Source organism: Biomphalaria glabrata, chromosome 6 (assembly GCF_947242115.1).
Source record: "Biomphalaria glabrata chromosome 6, xgBioGlab47.1, whole genome shotgun sequence".
NCBI classification, from domain to species: Eukaryota; Metazoa; Mollusca; class Gastropoda; family Planorbidae; genus Biomphalaria; species Biomphalaria glabrata.
In genome coordinates this window covers 43,792,854-43,809,607 of record NC_074716.1, presented here as the reverse complement: position 1 = coordinate 43,809,607, position 16,754 = coordinate 43,792,854, and the positions used below count along the sequence as shown (strand labels likewise).

Sequence of the window (16,754 nt, the reverse complement as noted above, 5' to 3'; positions counted from 1 at the left end):
TGGCTTCTCATTGCAGAATTACTTTCTGAAGTAGCAATGTTTATGTAGTGACTTAATGATACATGTTAGTAAGAATACTGTTGTTAACATTGTCTTGTGCCACCAAACCGCTGGCAGACAACTAAACCGCTGTAAGTGTAGTATATCTAACTCATAAAACTTGATATAACTTGAATCATTTCTCTGTGAACAATACTTAATATAACGTTTTTTTTTATAATTTAGATAAAATCAGCCTGTGATAGAATGAAATACATGTAGTAGACTTTAGTAATACTATAAGATAGTAACTCAATACAATAACACTACTTTTCAGTCTCATGTGCCACAAGACCAATGACGACGACGCCACCTATCTTGCATTATTTAGAACCAATCACTTACTTCTTCCCACCAACACCATAGAAACACACACTCAATAACAAGTACAGATATTTGGGGGGGATGCGGCGTTAGTTTCACATCTCATAATAATTTTTGCTAGAAATACATCAAGAATGTACGTTTTATAAATGGTCTTAATTCTTTTTCTTAATAGGGCTTACAATCTTTGTTAGCAAAACTTTAGCGCAATGGTTTATCTATTTCATGGGCTCCAAGTGCCTGGGACTTTGCTAGTCTTCTGTTGTGCTCTCTCTTCTGAAACTTAAGACCAAGGAATTAGCCATTTTCTTATAGGGCATTTGGGTCCGTGTATCAAAATGAATAACTGCCTACTGCCATGAATTTATTTAACAACTTTATTGCATGGAATCTGCATGCTTATCTGGTATTGTCTTTTCAGTAGAATTAAAGCTATCTTAAAAAAAAAGTCTCCATACCAGAATCCATGGGCCGATGAAGTTAGCTTATTTCTAAGTCAGTGGTTAACAACGGTACTGTGTGGCCTGCGTAATGACCTACCGACTGTACCACAATCATTTTCTAATGTAGCCTACTAGTGTCTAGTTCCATTATCTCTCTACCTCATTTGACCTAAAGAATAAGCAACGTATAGATTAGTCTAAGCCAATTTATTATAATTATAAAGAATATCGTCAACACTCAAAAGCAAATTAAGGCGTTAATTATTTATTTTTTTGTTGACATTTCTACAATTCGTAGCTTTGTGGAAACGAAAACCTGGGTGGGTGGACGCGATTCTCGAGAACGGCTCTAACGATTTTACTAGAAATTTGACCAGTTGCTGTTTACCGTTGGTAAAAGAATCTACTAAGTCGTTGGCCACATGGAAAGAACTCATAGTTTGACTGTTATAAAAAAAAATATGTAAATTTGGCTTGAAAACTAGAAAATATTTATCTTGAACGGACTGTACATCATCGGGTATATCGCATGTTGGCATTATAGCCTAGTCATAGACATACATAAATATATATATATATGTCTATGAGCCTAGTATTCAAGAGTTCAATAAATTAATGTTGAGTAACATTTTGTGCATCGTCTTCTAAGTCTTATCTTATCTTATAAAATACAGACGTTCCTCAAAAAAGAAAATGATTACGTCCTACGCGTCATGCATCTAGTCATGTGTGTTAACCAATAACTTAAATTCTACTAAGTCACTGGTTTTCCTGGCAGGCTCAGGCAACCCATATATATATTCCATGCTCTAGTCTAGGCCCTAATAGCACTAGGGAAGAAGAAGCAAGATGTAACGGCCAATCATTAGGTTATTATATAGTGTAGTAGATTTATACAATTGCCAGGATTTTCTCGCGGGGGTGGGGGCGGGGTAAAATTGTTCCTTTTTTTTAAAAAATCTAACATTAATTAGTTATTAAAGTCAAAATTATCGCTCACTAGAATGTATAAAGGAGGTATTGTCTTTAAAAAATACAACTTATAATGTTTTTCTAGTTAGTCTAATTAATTAAATCTAATAATGCTGAAGACGGGCTAAGACATGGAAAAGAACTTTTTAAAAGACCACTGTGGACAATAGATTTAGGCAAAATATTCAGGTCACACATGGGCCTGCGTAGTCAGGTGAAATACTGCATTTATCATTAACAGAAGACATTGCCTTGTTTTTTTTTTTTGTTTTTTTTTCAACTTGGCTTCGAAAACTAAAGATGATGAACTAACATGCTAAACGGTAGGCCCATATATATATAGGTATTTAAGAGGCATTTAAAAAAAAGAATGTCGATCTCCCCCCCCCCCCCAACTCCAATTGGGCCCATTCATGTAAACATAGGACTACAAACACATACACACTGTTTCTTGGCATTCATTTAAGCAAGCGGTGTGTGCAGTATTTTTGATCGATAAATACATAATCGATCTACAGAGAAATGTATTGATTTTATTGTTTCGGGTCGATCCACCAATGATCAGCGGTGTGTGTGCTTTTTATAAGTGTTTTGAGTGGCTTCACGCCGTGTTAGATAAGTCTATGTGTAGTCGTTTACTAACATAGACTAGCTTTAAGCGTAGTGATATGTCTGTTAAGTTGCAACAGTCTTAAAAGATGTAATATTAACACAGCATTGACACATATCCTAGATCAAAATGTAAACTTATGTTTTATTTATTTTCTATACACGAAGTTCTCACTATAAATTTAAGCAACAAGTGAAAATGTTCAATTGTTAGGATATTGTCTTCAATATAGTTACAAGCTCTGCAAGTAACATACAAATCATGTATTTCGACCCGTGTGTTGGACATTTCACCTTATTGTCTTGTATCGTTGCGATTTGTCAAGTTTTTGGTAAGTCAATATTATATGTAAATTTCGAGGTCAAGTGACAGAAGTATTGATCGCGCTTGTGTCAAGATATAGCCTAGGCCAAATGCAAAATATTATTATAGTATACATTATAGTATACACCAGTGTTTTCCAAACTGTGTTCTGTGGAACCCTAGTGTTCCATGAGGCCCGAATAGATGTTCCACGAACTACTGGAATAATTAACTAGTAGGTCACCACGTGAATTAATCTCTCTTAAAAAATAAACAAAGAGTTCCGCTAAATGCTCATAAAGTACGAAGTGTTCCGATAAGGAAAAAGTCTGGGAAACACTGGCATACACAAACATAGCATGCATATCTCTTTTTGTGTGTGTCTTTGTATTCATGGCACTTAGGAGTTTTCCTGTTTCACTTTTCTCTCAGTGAGTTTATTTGTTTTCTAATCTTTCTCTCCCATCCCATAATTCTCTCTCTCTCTCTCTCTCTCTCTCTCTCTTAGTTCCACTCTAAAGCTGTTTCTAAACTTTTGATGTACATGTCTCTTTTATTCTCTGTATACGTTTCTCTCTTATTTTTTTCTCTTTGTACGCTTATCTCACTGTCTCTTTTTGTATGCTTTTCTCGCGCACCCATGTCTCTTGTATTCTTTTTACAAAGCTTATATTAAATCACTCTGTCCGTCCGTCTGTCTGGTAAAAAATGATTTCTCTAAAATCCATTCTCGGATCAAGTTGAAACTTTTCACAATTATTCATTGGCGTAGATATGATATGAATTAATTTAAAAAAAAATTAACCAAGTAGGCAATTAATCACCGGTAATTAATTATTTTGTTTGATCCTAACAATGGAAATTAGTCCTTCAATATTCAGATATATGGGTAAATATGTAGGCTAGCCTAAGGATTTGTACCCTTAGATAACGATGAAGAAGATTTAAAAAAAAAACGAAGAAGTCCCCTTAGATAATTGTACACGTTATTTCTCACATTCTATGGTCAAGTTGAAACCTAGAAGGTTGGGCCAGGAAGTAGTTTGTGAAGAAACATCTGAAATCATGTAAAACATTTAGAAAGCTAAAGCTAGGCCTCAATGTTCTAATTCAAAATAACATTTCATCTTTAAATTTGCTTGACTATGGTATATCTATGTGTAGTTTTACAGTAACTTCACATCACAGTTTCAACAGATGTTTGTTATTATTAGGTCTTCAGATGACCACTGTCTGCAGTCCGAAAAATGCCACTGGCCTCCTACAATGTATGAAGGGGCAATGGATACAGATCCTGTCTGAGTCCTACATCCCGCAGATAGCAGGCGAGGTAGTTGACGGGTCGTCGTGTGACTTCAACTTCACCAGTCAATGCAGCTCGGTGAGAACGGACATGGAGGCAAATTGCAACGGACCTTGTCCAGATAATGGTTGCCAGGAACTTGTGGATGTGCCAGGTGTTCAGTCTCAAGTTCCATGTTTATTTTCAGCTCATCATGTCGGGGTTTTGGTTCAATATGAGTGTATTGACGGTACGTTTTTTTTTTTTTTTTTTTTTTTTTGCAAAGCTTATATCAAGTCACTCTGTCTGTCTGTCTGTCTGTCTGGTAAAAAATATTTTTACACGTTATTTCTTAAATTAAGCTGAAATTTTGTACACATTTTTTTTACCTGAAAACACAAGAATTAATTTAAACAATTAACCAATTAGTTAATTAACTATTGGTAATCAATTGTTTTGTTTTATATCTCGAACAATGGAAAAATCGTACTAGACTGATGTCGTGGTATTAGTTGAATTAGTCCTCCTGAGGACTCTTGAACCATGAGATAACATTTTTATGCATTTAAAAAACGATCATGTAAACATTCACAAAGGTACCCTTCTCTCTCTCTCCCCCCCCCCTTTCTTTTTACCAACTTATCCAGATACGTGATAGGAACATAGCGCAATGACAAAGCTAAAAGCAAAACAAAAACTATTGGTGAAAATAATTCTAATCACACAGATTTATCATGTCTACATCCACTATTATTTAATTGCATGACTGATCCAAACTAATTGATACACTTTTTTTAAAGTATTTTTTTTTCATATTTTACAGAACTCATATGAACTCAATCTGTCTGTCAAATAATAAGTTTGTACACGTTAAAACTTAACCCATTAATTAGTGGTAATTAATTATTTTGTTTGATACCAACAAAGAATATTAATCCTTCAGTATTGACAGATACGGCTAAATATATATAGATAATTGAACACGTTATTTCTCCCACACCCATTGTTGGATCAAGTTGAAACATTAAACAATTATTTATTGTACCTAACAAAAAATGAATCGATTGAAAAAAAATTTATTAGTCAATTAATTATTGGTAATTAATTATTTAGTTTAATATGGAATAAGGGAAATCACATCTACATTTTTGAAAGATATAGTTGTAAGTGCGGAGCTGTTTTCCTTCGATAAGCTTTGTTTTTTTTAAAAGTATTTTGTATATTTTGATTGTTTTAATTATACAGCTGGACTGATAGTGAATTAATAAGTGATTTGGTAAGATTGACAAATAAGTGGAAAGTCGATAATGAAGCAATGAAAGGAGTGAATAAGACTAGCAATACTAGGCCTATTGGGAGATGTAATCTTATTTAGCCTTGTATTAATACTATGAAAATAGGCCAACGTGTACTTGAAAAAAATAAAATATTTTTAATTTAGTAACTTCGATTATAAATTAATTATAGGCCCTACACTATAATAGACGCCTAGTGCTGTTACTGTAGAATATTTGTGTTTATACCAATAACAAACTAAGAGTTTAAGAGGCAAGACATATCAGAAAGTCCATTGATTACGTAAACACAAATATTCTCCATGGTGTCAGAAGTTACGTCTCTCAATGAACACTCCCCTTCTGAACACTTCACTGCCCCAATTGGAGTTTTTCTTCTTCTTCGTTCTCATTATTATGTTGGATGGTTCAGATGACAAGCACTAGACCAGCGGTTCTCAGCATTTTTTTTTAGTTCGGCGACCCTTTTTACAATTCCTCACTATGCCGCGAACCCCCCCCCCCCCCCCCAAACAGTAAATTATTTTAGTTCATAAGTATAAGTAGCTGTGCTTTCGCTAATGTTACAGAATTATAAATGTAGGCTTAATGTAAATATCTGATTAGCATTTCAAAGCTTTATGTTTAATCATGAAACAATATGTTATAATGTGCTACAATATTTGATATCTTTAGACTATAGAAATCTTTATATCTTCCAATTACAAATAAATGAAATAATATCTTTATGACATGCATTTATTTATCTTTCTATTTCTTATTCACATCATCCACATTGAATACACGTGTAACGATTTTCTGTATTTAGACATGATAATGAACAGGCTGTTATGCAAACAATGTATTATTGCAAATTGATGAAGAAGGTGCAACACAGACAAATTGGGACATGACTGCAAACGCCTGATCCAGATTTGTGTAATTATAGAGACATTTTTCGCTGCATCTCTATTAATGAGTTCAATTAAAAAAAATATATTATAGTAATATTTTAGTGTGCCGATGTACCAAAAAATATCAAAACCAGATCATTTCATATGTAAATTATACTTTTATTTTTACAGATTCTACAATTATAGACATGTGTACTGGAGAAATCTCATTACAAATATCTTACCCAACGATTTATTTGTCGAGTCCGAAGTTTCCAAACACCATTCCACAAAATACAAGCTGTGTTTGTCACATACAAGTGAGTTGTCCCCCCTTTATTCGCATTCTTCTGGCTTATGCTTATTATTTCTCTTGTTTTCAAATGTTTGTAAGTTAGTTACTGGTCTTAATGTAGCTTGCTTTATACTTTGTAACGAGGCTGCCACCTTGAACCATATAGGATATAATCCATGCTAGGGTTTTGACTAAATGGAATTTGTATTATATTACTATTTTGTTATTCCTGATACCGTTTTGAAATAGGGAAATGAAGAAGCAGGGCCGGATTCGGGGAGGGTAGGCGTGGCTACTTCTCCGAGGCGTCCATAATTGAGGGCCCCAACAAGATATACAAAAAAATATCAAAATTTCAACGGGTCGGCCACTTTTAATTTTTTTTTTTTCAAAAATTTTTGTTCGCATTTTTACCGTCAATCTTACTGTTGGCATTAGTTGGCAAGACTGTCGTGTCGAAGAAGCTCTACCCTCTAACCAGCATATGTTCTGAGAATGAGCAGTAAGATACCGTAAGAAAGAAAGCAACACATTTATTAGATAAGACTGATAAGATGAGTGGTTTCTAACTGAAAGCCTTCAACGTTGACCCAGCCACCTGGGAGACAGAAGCACATGACAGAGCATCATGGCGTCGCGCTGTGAAAACTGGTGCGCACATTGCTGAGGACAAAAGAACAGTGCTGGCAGAAGGAAAGTGTCAGAAAAAAAGCAAGACCAATGACACTAGATCCAGCTGGAATAACCTGCCCAGTGTGCAGCCGATAATTCCGGGCTCACATAGGTCTCACCAGACACATGAGGAGGCCCAAAACACCAGTGCAAAGCCCTCAGCCCCCTGGGTGACAAAAGTGGTCATCCTCGAACCACGATGGACAAACTATAATTTGTTATCATTTGGAACATTTTGGAGCGATTTAACGCAAGACCCAAAAAAATGTTTATTGAACCTGCTGTGCGTGCAGTGGAGTCACTAAATATTATTCGTTGAATCTAAAAGATATTTTAATAAATACGAACAAAGTGACAAAACTAGCTCTCGACTCTATGTATTCAAAGTATTCAAAGAGATATATTACCCACGAGCTAAATTTCAGTGAAATCGTCAACTTTCGTTGAAAAAAAAAAAGCTCCTGGAGTTTCATTCGTTAACTCGGTAATTTAGTTTTCAATCAATTGAATTTGAATTTAACAAATCAGGCCTACTACACTTTTGAAAGATGTGACGGAAATTGTTTTTATCGGAAAATAATTTGGGGCCTCCAGATATCCAAAACCCGGCCCTCTGGAGAAGGGTTCTACTATAGCAAATCGAAGCATTTCTATTTTATTCTAAAATATATAAACATTAAAAATTAAAAACATTTAATGTAGATCTTGATAGTGGTAAAAGGAAAAAAAAACAACTTTGATAAATTACAAAGATTAGAATAAAGCCTCATTTTAAAATGTGTTTAATTGTGATGCCAGTTAAGCCTCATTTTCTGTGGCATTTTACGTCTCTAGAGACGATCTTTTCCCTTTGCAACTCCTTGTGTGACTAAAGAGGCCAACCCTTGTTACACAGCTACGATCACAGGTTGGGCATATTTGATCACCAGGCGCCGTTGCATTATCACCCTTCTTTCTGCTTCTGTAGTGTATGGCATCTGCAATCCGTGACCCTTCCTTTATGCTCTCTCTCCATGTGAATCTATCCAGTGCTACTTTTTCCCAGTTGCTAGTGCCGATTTTGAAGAGCTTCATGTCGCGTTTGCATACATCCGTATAACGTAAAAGTGGGCGATCAGCGGCTCTCCTGCCTTCTATTAAATCGCCATACAGTCTCATTTTAAAATGTGTTTAATTGTGATGCCAGTTAAGCCTCATTTTAAAATGTGTTTAATTGTGATGCCAGTTAAGCCTTATTTTAAAATGTATTTCATTGTGACAGGGAACACGTCTGACAGTCTCTGCGCTACAGATCAATGCTCAAACAAAACTCCCTTGGGGGCTGACAGAACCATACAGTTCTGTGTTGACAGTACAGAACAATGACAGCTTTCTGTGGCAGTCCAGTAATCTTTGCAAAAGTAAGTTGGCAATGCTCTTTCAAAAGTTTATACCCTTCTCAAGAAGAATCGTAGTTATACAGAATGACTATGATTTCTTATTATTTTCAACTGTCATTCCAACAAGGAAGCGAGCTGTTAATCCGCAGTTCGTTTGATCCTGTCTTGATAAAAGCTCAGGGGGGTTTTAAAATCGTGGTTAAAGATCTAAATTAATTCAGCTCTTAATGTCTATCTTAGTGAAGCGATGAGGTTGGTCGTTGTACAAGGCGAACAATTCTCTCCTTAACAAATCAAGAAACGGGTGAACATCGCTACCAGCTTCAAAGACTTTTATAAGTGTTGACCGTTTTGTGCTGTGCAAAAGTAATAATTAAAGTACTTTAAGAGAAGTGAGGTATCATGGAATGAGTTGCCTGAGTCAGCCAGGAAAACCAATGACTTGGCAAAATTTAAGTCATTGATTAACATGCATGACTAGATTGACCTACAAACACTCGTAGTGCGTCATCATCTTTTTGAAGTAACGTCTGTATTTCATAAGATAAGAACAAGTTGCAAGGACTTTCATACTAGATTGTGCATTGGCACCTACATAGGCTTACATAGATCTACATATCTACATTAATCTTATGGTTCTTAATCTTCCCCCAATATTTAAACAGTCTTGGAAAGTAACTCTATAATCATAATATAGTCATAACATTCATACTTTAAATCAGATTCTAGAAAAGTCTTTTTTTTTTTTAAACATTTTTTTTGCTGCTAACTTCACAAAGTTCATAAAGTTTGATTGGTCATATAAAATATGAGAGCTTGAAACATGTCTATGCGTGTTTGTGAGATTAATTCGATTCCATGCTTACCCTTTTTTTACAAAGCTTATATCAACTCACTCTGTCTGTCTGGTAAAAAGTGTGTACATGTTATTTCTCCCACACCCTTTCTCGGATCAAGTTGAAACTTTGCACGATGATTCATTGACATAGACAAGACAGTGAATCAGTAAAAAAGAAGTACCCAATGACACTTATTAGTAGTAATTAATAATTGCTAACGCTATTTCTTCATCACATATTCTCCGATCAACTTGAAACAATTATTTATTGTACCTGACAATGCATAAATCAATAAACAAAAATACTCAATTAGTCAATTAATTATTGTTAATTATTTTTATATCGAATAAGGCGAACAACTTCTACATTATTGATAGATGTAGTTTTAAGGGTGGAGCTCTTCCCCTTTAGATAAGCCTTTTTTTTCATTTTGCTTGTTCCTTTAATTTTGGAAAACTACCGTCTTTAATTAATTTCAGTAGGTCTAGCTATATAGTTTATAATAATTATTTCCCTTTTGACAGATTGTACCAGCATTCACATTCAGAATGAAAATCTCTATCTATCTCAGGCAACAAACTACGCGAATATCACTATTACATTTTCAAACTTTGGACTTCCTCACCAACTTGTTTGGTTACAAGTCAGTGGTACGGTAACTATTTTATACTAATACTGTTAGATGTAGTGCAGACATTGAAGTAATAGTACCAGAAAATAACGTTTCTGTTATTGTAAAATTGTAAATGGTTTTGTTTGTATATAGGTCAAGGTCAAACAATGAGCGCAACATGTTCTTCAAGTCCTTTACCACCAGATAGAATCATAACTACTACTACAACGACGACCACATCATCGACAACCACATCAATATCGATGGCAACATCCACAACATCATCAATATCATCGACAACAACAACTTACACAACATCGACAGTAGGCCTATCATCAGTATCTTCTTCAACATCCATAATATCATCAGTACCATCTACAACGTCTTCTTCGACATCCACAATATCATCAGTACCATCTACAACGTCTTCTTCAACATCCACAATATCATCAGTACCATCTACAACGTCTTCTTCAACATCCACAACATCAGCAGTACACCTACCATCTACATCTACGTACACAAAATCATCAGTACCATTTACAACATCTATATCAACAAGCACACCATTTATTGCATCATTTTCAACATCCACATCCTCTACAACACCTCCAACCACTTCAACAATATCTGCTGTTCACACAACATCTACAGCAACACTTGCTCCACAAACAACTTCAATGTCAACAACATTAGGAATGCCCGATGCCACGCAGAGTGAACTGTCAGACAGCTCTACAACTAGTAGATCTACAGCAACATCAGCGAGCATAACGCCACCACCAACAAGTGCACAACCAAACTCAAGCACAGCATCTGATGGCGTCATTGGAACATCACACCATTTTGAATCAGCATCTACCACCTACATAAAAAGTACAACCCAAGACCCAGCAATGATAACACAAAACCAACCAACACTGACAACAAAAGATGCAGCTTCTAGTCTCCTTGCAGGTTAGTAATAATAATAATGTTCATAATAATAATCTTTATTATCCATAAAGAAATTTGTCTTACAATTTGTGCATTACACCAAAAAAAAAACATTATAACTATAGAAAACCAAAATATACATCACACCAGACTCACTCATAATTTACATGTGAAAAGTTTATATCAGATAGTTGAATTTTATTTTCTGAATGTTATTTAATTTAATATTTTGTTTTATACATTCCTTTAAAAAGGGTGATTATTTCGCCTTTGACTAACCTCCTGCTGGAAGAAAGGGATAGCAGCAGGCAGGGTTCGCATCCAGAACCATCTAGATACAGACAACCATGAACCATCTTAGTGATTGGTACATTTATGCATGACATCAATGTCTTGACTATGAATAAAGTCTGGAGACTGTGAATTTACTTCTCATCATTAGGATTACAAAAACTTCTATCCAGTTCATTTGTGCTACTCGTTTATATTCAGTTGCTCAGACTCTATATAGAACTAATGTCTTGTCAGTAACATTACTATATGTAAAACTAATTGTTAGTCACATTACATGAAGCCAATTTCTTGTAAGTCATCACTCCAACTCCTTGAAACTTATTCCTACTTATGTAAATAATGCAGGTCACATGACACTAATTTATATTCAGTTACATCCAGACTTTGTAGTCTCATAGTTCAATTAGAAACATCTGTGCATGAAATATAACAGCATATATAACATGATACATTTCTAATTACATTCAAACAGTTCAATCAATCATTCAAATCTCTAAAGAGACAAAACAAATAAAATTTAAAGAAAAACGTAAAAAAAAAAAGGCTTAGCTAAGGGGAAGAACAGAAAATCACTACCACATATCTCAATGCTGCAAGTTTTGATTCACTTTTTTGTATAAAATAAAATTAATTACCACTAATAGATTAACCAATTGGTTAATTTTTTTTTATTGATTGCTCTTTTGTAACGGACTATGAATAATTGTGCAGAATTTCAATTTGATCCGAGTAAGAGTAGTGGGAGAAGAAGAAAACATGCACAAAATGTGTACCACACAGACAATGAAATGAATTAATATACGCTTTTTAAAAACACTCCTATCATTTCGTAATGATAATGAAATACAATCACTCTTTAGTTTTCTGCTTTGACATGCAAACATCATACAGATCTTTCATTTCTGTTCCTAATAAAGTTTTTTTCTTAAATATTTTATAAGCAGCAAGTAACAAAAGAAGTGATTCTCAAACTCTGGTCATCATTCTTGTCATTATCTTGTTAGTCCTGCTGATTATTGTTATTATTGTTGGAGTCATGGTTCTTAGGTAAGACAGCTTGTTTTTAGTTATTTCCCTTTTTTTAGCCTAATTTAAATGTTTTAACTTATCTATTTTCTCCTTCTAAGACAAGGGTCTCTAACTCTTAATGCAAAAGCTAATGACAGGAATGATTTAAATTGCTTAAGTAAATGTAAACATACATTTTAAAAAATAGCATATTAAACTTCGTTTTCAATTTTGTGGGAAAAAACTGTGCTTCACTAACTAACTGGAGGGGAGAGGCGGAGCTTGGCTTCCTAACCCGTGGGTCCTGGGTTCGAATTTCGGTTAAGATTGGGATTTCGGAATTTTTAGGGCTCCCCTGAGTCCACCCAACTCTAATAGGTACCTGACTTGAGTTAGGGAAAGTAATGGCGGTTGGTCGTTGTGCTGGCCACATGACACCCTGCTCGTTAACCCTTTCCCAAAGAAACCGATGACAAACATCATCTGCTCTATAGACCGCATGGTCTGAAAGGGGAAACTTTACTTTACAAACTAACTGATTTAATTGATGATTAAATCTATTTCTAATAGTGTGTAAAATTATTAAAACTTCACATAATTTGCAGCCTATCCTATTTTTTTTACATTGTAATAGTCATAACATCATTGCAAAACATCTCTAAAATCATTGATTTGACATCAGCTAGTTTCCTTCTTACATAAGATGTCTACCTGGTCATGCGGTAAGCACTTTGGACCCAAGTTCAAACCCAATCCGCCTTGCAGGATGTTTGTGACTAGAATGTAATTATCTTCAATTCTGAGGGATTGTCTAAAACTTTTTAAAAATGTCTACCATCAGACGCAGTTGACTCTATGAGCTCTCAAAAGTAAATTAATCATTTCTAAACATTATATGTACAAACATTTATCCACAAACTAAACTTTGAGTTGCAGCTCTAAACATTTTATTACAATTTTCACATTTCAGAAAGAGACGAAAGTTCACCTACAATGGTAAAGTTGGGTTCAAAGCATTATTTCTGTCGCTCTATCACCAAATGACCAATAGACATCCTCGGGAGAGAGACCCATCTAAACTGGACTTTCACAGTGGCTCGTTTGATTCTTTAGAGTTGTCAGGCAAAGATCACAAGACTGGTTCAATACCTGAAGAAGCTATATATACAACTGAGCTAAAGAATTCCGAAAGTATGGGAGATAATCTGTACATCAATTCTTTAAACACTCAGATTATTCCCCCTGATATTAAAATGAGTGTTCGTGCTACAGGAGATAGCCAGGAAAAGACATTAACGTGTCAACAACCTTCTTTAGAAACTCCAGTAACTCAACGTAGCATTGACAATTCAGTTGAAATGAGTTTAAAATTGGATGATGATTCAACTCATGAAAAAGAAACAGATAAAATTTCAACAGGGAAACATGACACTCCCACTTCTGACACCATTAAGCCAGACAGTCAAAACAATGTTATCTTCTTTGATGAAACTTATGTAAATTGTGATGAAAGCATGGCACCACCACTATCACCAAAAGCCAACATTGTGACACAGAAACAATCAGTTGATGACAAAACTCAGGAAACTGTATCACCAAGCAATAGTAAAACATTTATAGCACTAAATAAAGTGCCACAGTTAGTAACAGACCAAAGACGCAATCAACTGCCAACTCATGATGTTAACAGAATGAAAGAGTTAGACCCCATTGAGAACAACATAAAAGAAGAAACAGAATCCGTCAAAGACTATAAGAGGCAAAAAATATCCAAAATGAAAAACAAAAGAACACACAATAATATAGTAGACAAGCAACATGCATCAGAAGATTTACACAGTGTAGAGTTTCACCAAAATGATCAAAGCTCATTTTCAACATTAGAACAGCCCTCAATTAGAGTGAAACAAGAAGAACCGCCAAGTGGAAATTCCCACAAATCTCTTTTTCAACCACAAGAACCTCCATCTTCATTTCACCAAGTGATAGACAAAGATAACAAAATATCTAGCTCCAGCTCAGATTACATGGGACAAATCATCTCTTCACCTGATGACCAAACTAAAAAGAAGTTAAAAAGTAGGCTCAAAACAGGAGAAAAACAAAACCCACAATCAAGAAATTCAACACCATCTATTTCTTTTTCTTCACCTGTTCACGTAACAAACAATCCAAACACTTTAGATGAGATTACAAACAGCACTAAGCAAACAATGTCACCTGTAGATATTACAGACAGCACACCAGAGCTGACATCATCCTATGAAGACACAGACATTATCAAAGTTAGTCATCCTGAAGTGAAACACAAGAAAACTTCCAAATCTCAAAAAGTCTCTGACATTTTACAGCAATCTCTGGACATGATAAAACAACAAAGAAAGCAAAATGAATTTGTTGATAGATTCAATACAAGTGAATCAAAGAACTTAAATAGTGAATCACAAAGTTTTGATTCTAGTCAGTGTTAAAGTCTAATCTAAGGTATCTGGTCAAATGTTCGCGCGTCAGTTGTTCGCGCGTTAATTGTTCGCGCGTCAAATGTTCACTTGGTCACTTCATCCCCGGTCATTTCATCCCCTGGTCATTCCATATCCCGGTCACTTCATCCCCAATTAAATTGAAAGGTATGAAGTCTGACATCCAAAAGCAGAAAGCAAAGTTCCTGTTAGGCGTTACAGGTAGCACGGATCCAATCAATCGTCGCTATCAACGCTTGAATGAACGTGTCAAACAAGCCGTAGATGGATTTTGACGTGCTGAAATCTTGGTAGACTTGCGTGCGTTGGCTCATCTGTCATATTCGTTGCAAGGATAGACAATTATTGTCATGAGTGTTTACTTTACTGTTATGATTGATATTCATTCTGATGTTAATTAAAATATTGGCCTATATATAGTATATTACATTGTGATTTTATGTTTATGTTAAAGTATGTTTATTATTCTGAATTATTGATCTTTCATTGATTTAAAGTATGAGGCAATTGGTAGGCGAACAATTGACGCGCGAACAATTGACATGGAACCAAAGTCTAAGACTATGTTAAAATAAATATTGACAAAATTGACTTGAAGACATTAAAATATCTAAATCTACCTTCCTAGCTTTAAAGTGGACTAAATTCTACTTCACATCCATGTCAACAGCCAATGATCCACGAAGCAAAGAAAAAAGAAAAGATGTCATTTGGCACATCAGACCTGGTTAGGGGCAATCTTAATAACAAAGACTTGAACTTAACCTCTGTTAAGAAAGACAAACTAGAACTTGTGTTGAATAGCATATTTTAGTTTGTATATATATATATAATAAAAAGTTAAATAATTCAAATATTTCATTTTTCACTAGTTAAAAAAACTTATTGTAATGATAGTCTGTATTCTATATTCTGGTAATAGGATTCTTGGATTCAAAGAAGATTGGTGGCATCCATGTCATAAATAAGTTAATGGTAACACTAGAAATGTAGTTTATAGTTTGCCATGGCTCGATGATGATCATTTTCATCATCTGGGGCGCTTGTGTTAGTTGCTTTGCTTTTTTTAAATCTGACTCTTTTCTTCTGACCTTGCAATGTGTGCGCCAGTTTTCACAGCGCGACGCCAGAATGTTAAGTCGTGTGCTTCCGTCTCTCAAGTGGCAGGTTCAATCCTGAAGGCTATCAGAAACACTTTGAGGATGAAGGCTATCAGAAACACTTTGAGGATGAAGGCCATCAGAAACACTTTGAGGATGAAGGCTATCAGAAACACTTTGAGGATGAAGGCTATCAGAAACACTTTGAGGATGAAGGCCATCAGAAACACTTTGAGGATGAAGGCCATCAGAAACACTTTGAGGATGAAGGCCATCAGAAACACTTTGAGGATGAAGGCCATCAGAAACACTTTGAGGATGACACGTAACCGTTCTCTTTGTCAACCTTGTGATCGCTTCCCTTACTTCAATTGACCGTAAAGGAGTCTTTTGGAGATGCTGGAGTCTTCCATTCTGCAGATGTCTTGTCCATCGCAACCGATACTATATCAAGATTGTGTGGATGCTCTTCAGGCCCGCTGTTCGAAGGACTTCAGTGTCAGATGTTTTGTCTTGCCACTTAGCATTCTGTATTTTCCTGAGACAGATCATGTAGATATGATTCAGCTGTTTGTATGTCTTCTATAGACTGTCCACGTTTCTGAGGCATACATAAATATGGGCAGGATAACAACCCGATAACTTAGTACTTGTGGTAATGTGTCATCTACTCCACACATTTCTACCATAGAATTCGCTGGTCTTGACGATTCGCAAGTCGATTTCATTATCAATGTTTCCGTTTCGGGAAAGTGCTTCCAAGATAGGTGAATCTGTTCACCGCATTTATTTCCTGTTCATTTATCTTGATGCTTGGATCCTAATCCGATTTAGATCTGGCAAGTAGAACTCTTCAGGGCTTCTAGCATTTTTTAGAAAGTACCGGGAAACCGGATGGTCTGACGCTATGATCATAGCACTGAATGTGATTTACAGAAACCTCGTGCTGCTGAAGTTTATTACTCAGATGTTTCCAGTTGCAGCAGCCTTCGTTTGTT

General features: G+C 35.3%; 2 protein-coding genes across 2 annotated transcripts in view; one reads left to right on the top strand and one right to left on the bottom strand.

The window, feature by feature from the left end:
• LOC106058201 (cleavage stimulation factor subunit 3-like) overlaps positions 1-16,754 on the bottom strand; it is a 69,128-nt gene that overhangs the window by 39,941 nt on the left and 12,433 nt on the right. The gene's annotated exons all lie outside the window — the stretch shown is intronic.
• Positions 2,360-15,078, top strand: LOC106061924 (serine-rich adhesin for platelets-like). The gene is made up of 8 exons (XM_056031407.1): positions 2,360-2,719; positions 3,906-4,223; positions 6,333-6,460; positions 8,369-8,507; positions 9,850-9,975; positions 10,092-10,895; positions 12,113-12,215; positions 13,147-15,078. The coding sequence occupies exons 1-8, from the start codon at positions 2,650-2,652 to the stop codon at positions 14,645-14,647; spliced, it is 3,189 nt and encodes a 1,062-aa protein (XP_055887382.1). The 5' UTR covers positions 2,360-2,649; the 3' UTR covers positions 14,648-15,078.

Coding starts and splice junctions, on each gene's coding strand:
- LOC106061924 (XM_056031407.1), top strand. CDS start 2,650: ATGTATTTCGACCCGTGTGTTGGACATTTCACCTTATTGTCTTGTATC. Junction 6,461..8,368: donor GCTGTGTTTGTCACATACAA/GTGAGTTGTCCC, acceptor TCATTGTGACAG/GGAACACGTCTGACAGTCTC. Junction 12,216..13,146: donor GTTGGAGTCATGGTTCTTAG/GTAAGACAGCTT, acceptor TTCACATTTCAG/AAAGAGACGAAAGTTCACCT.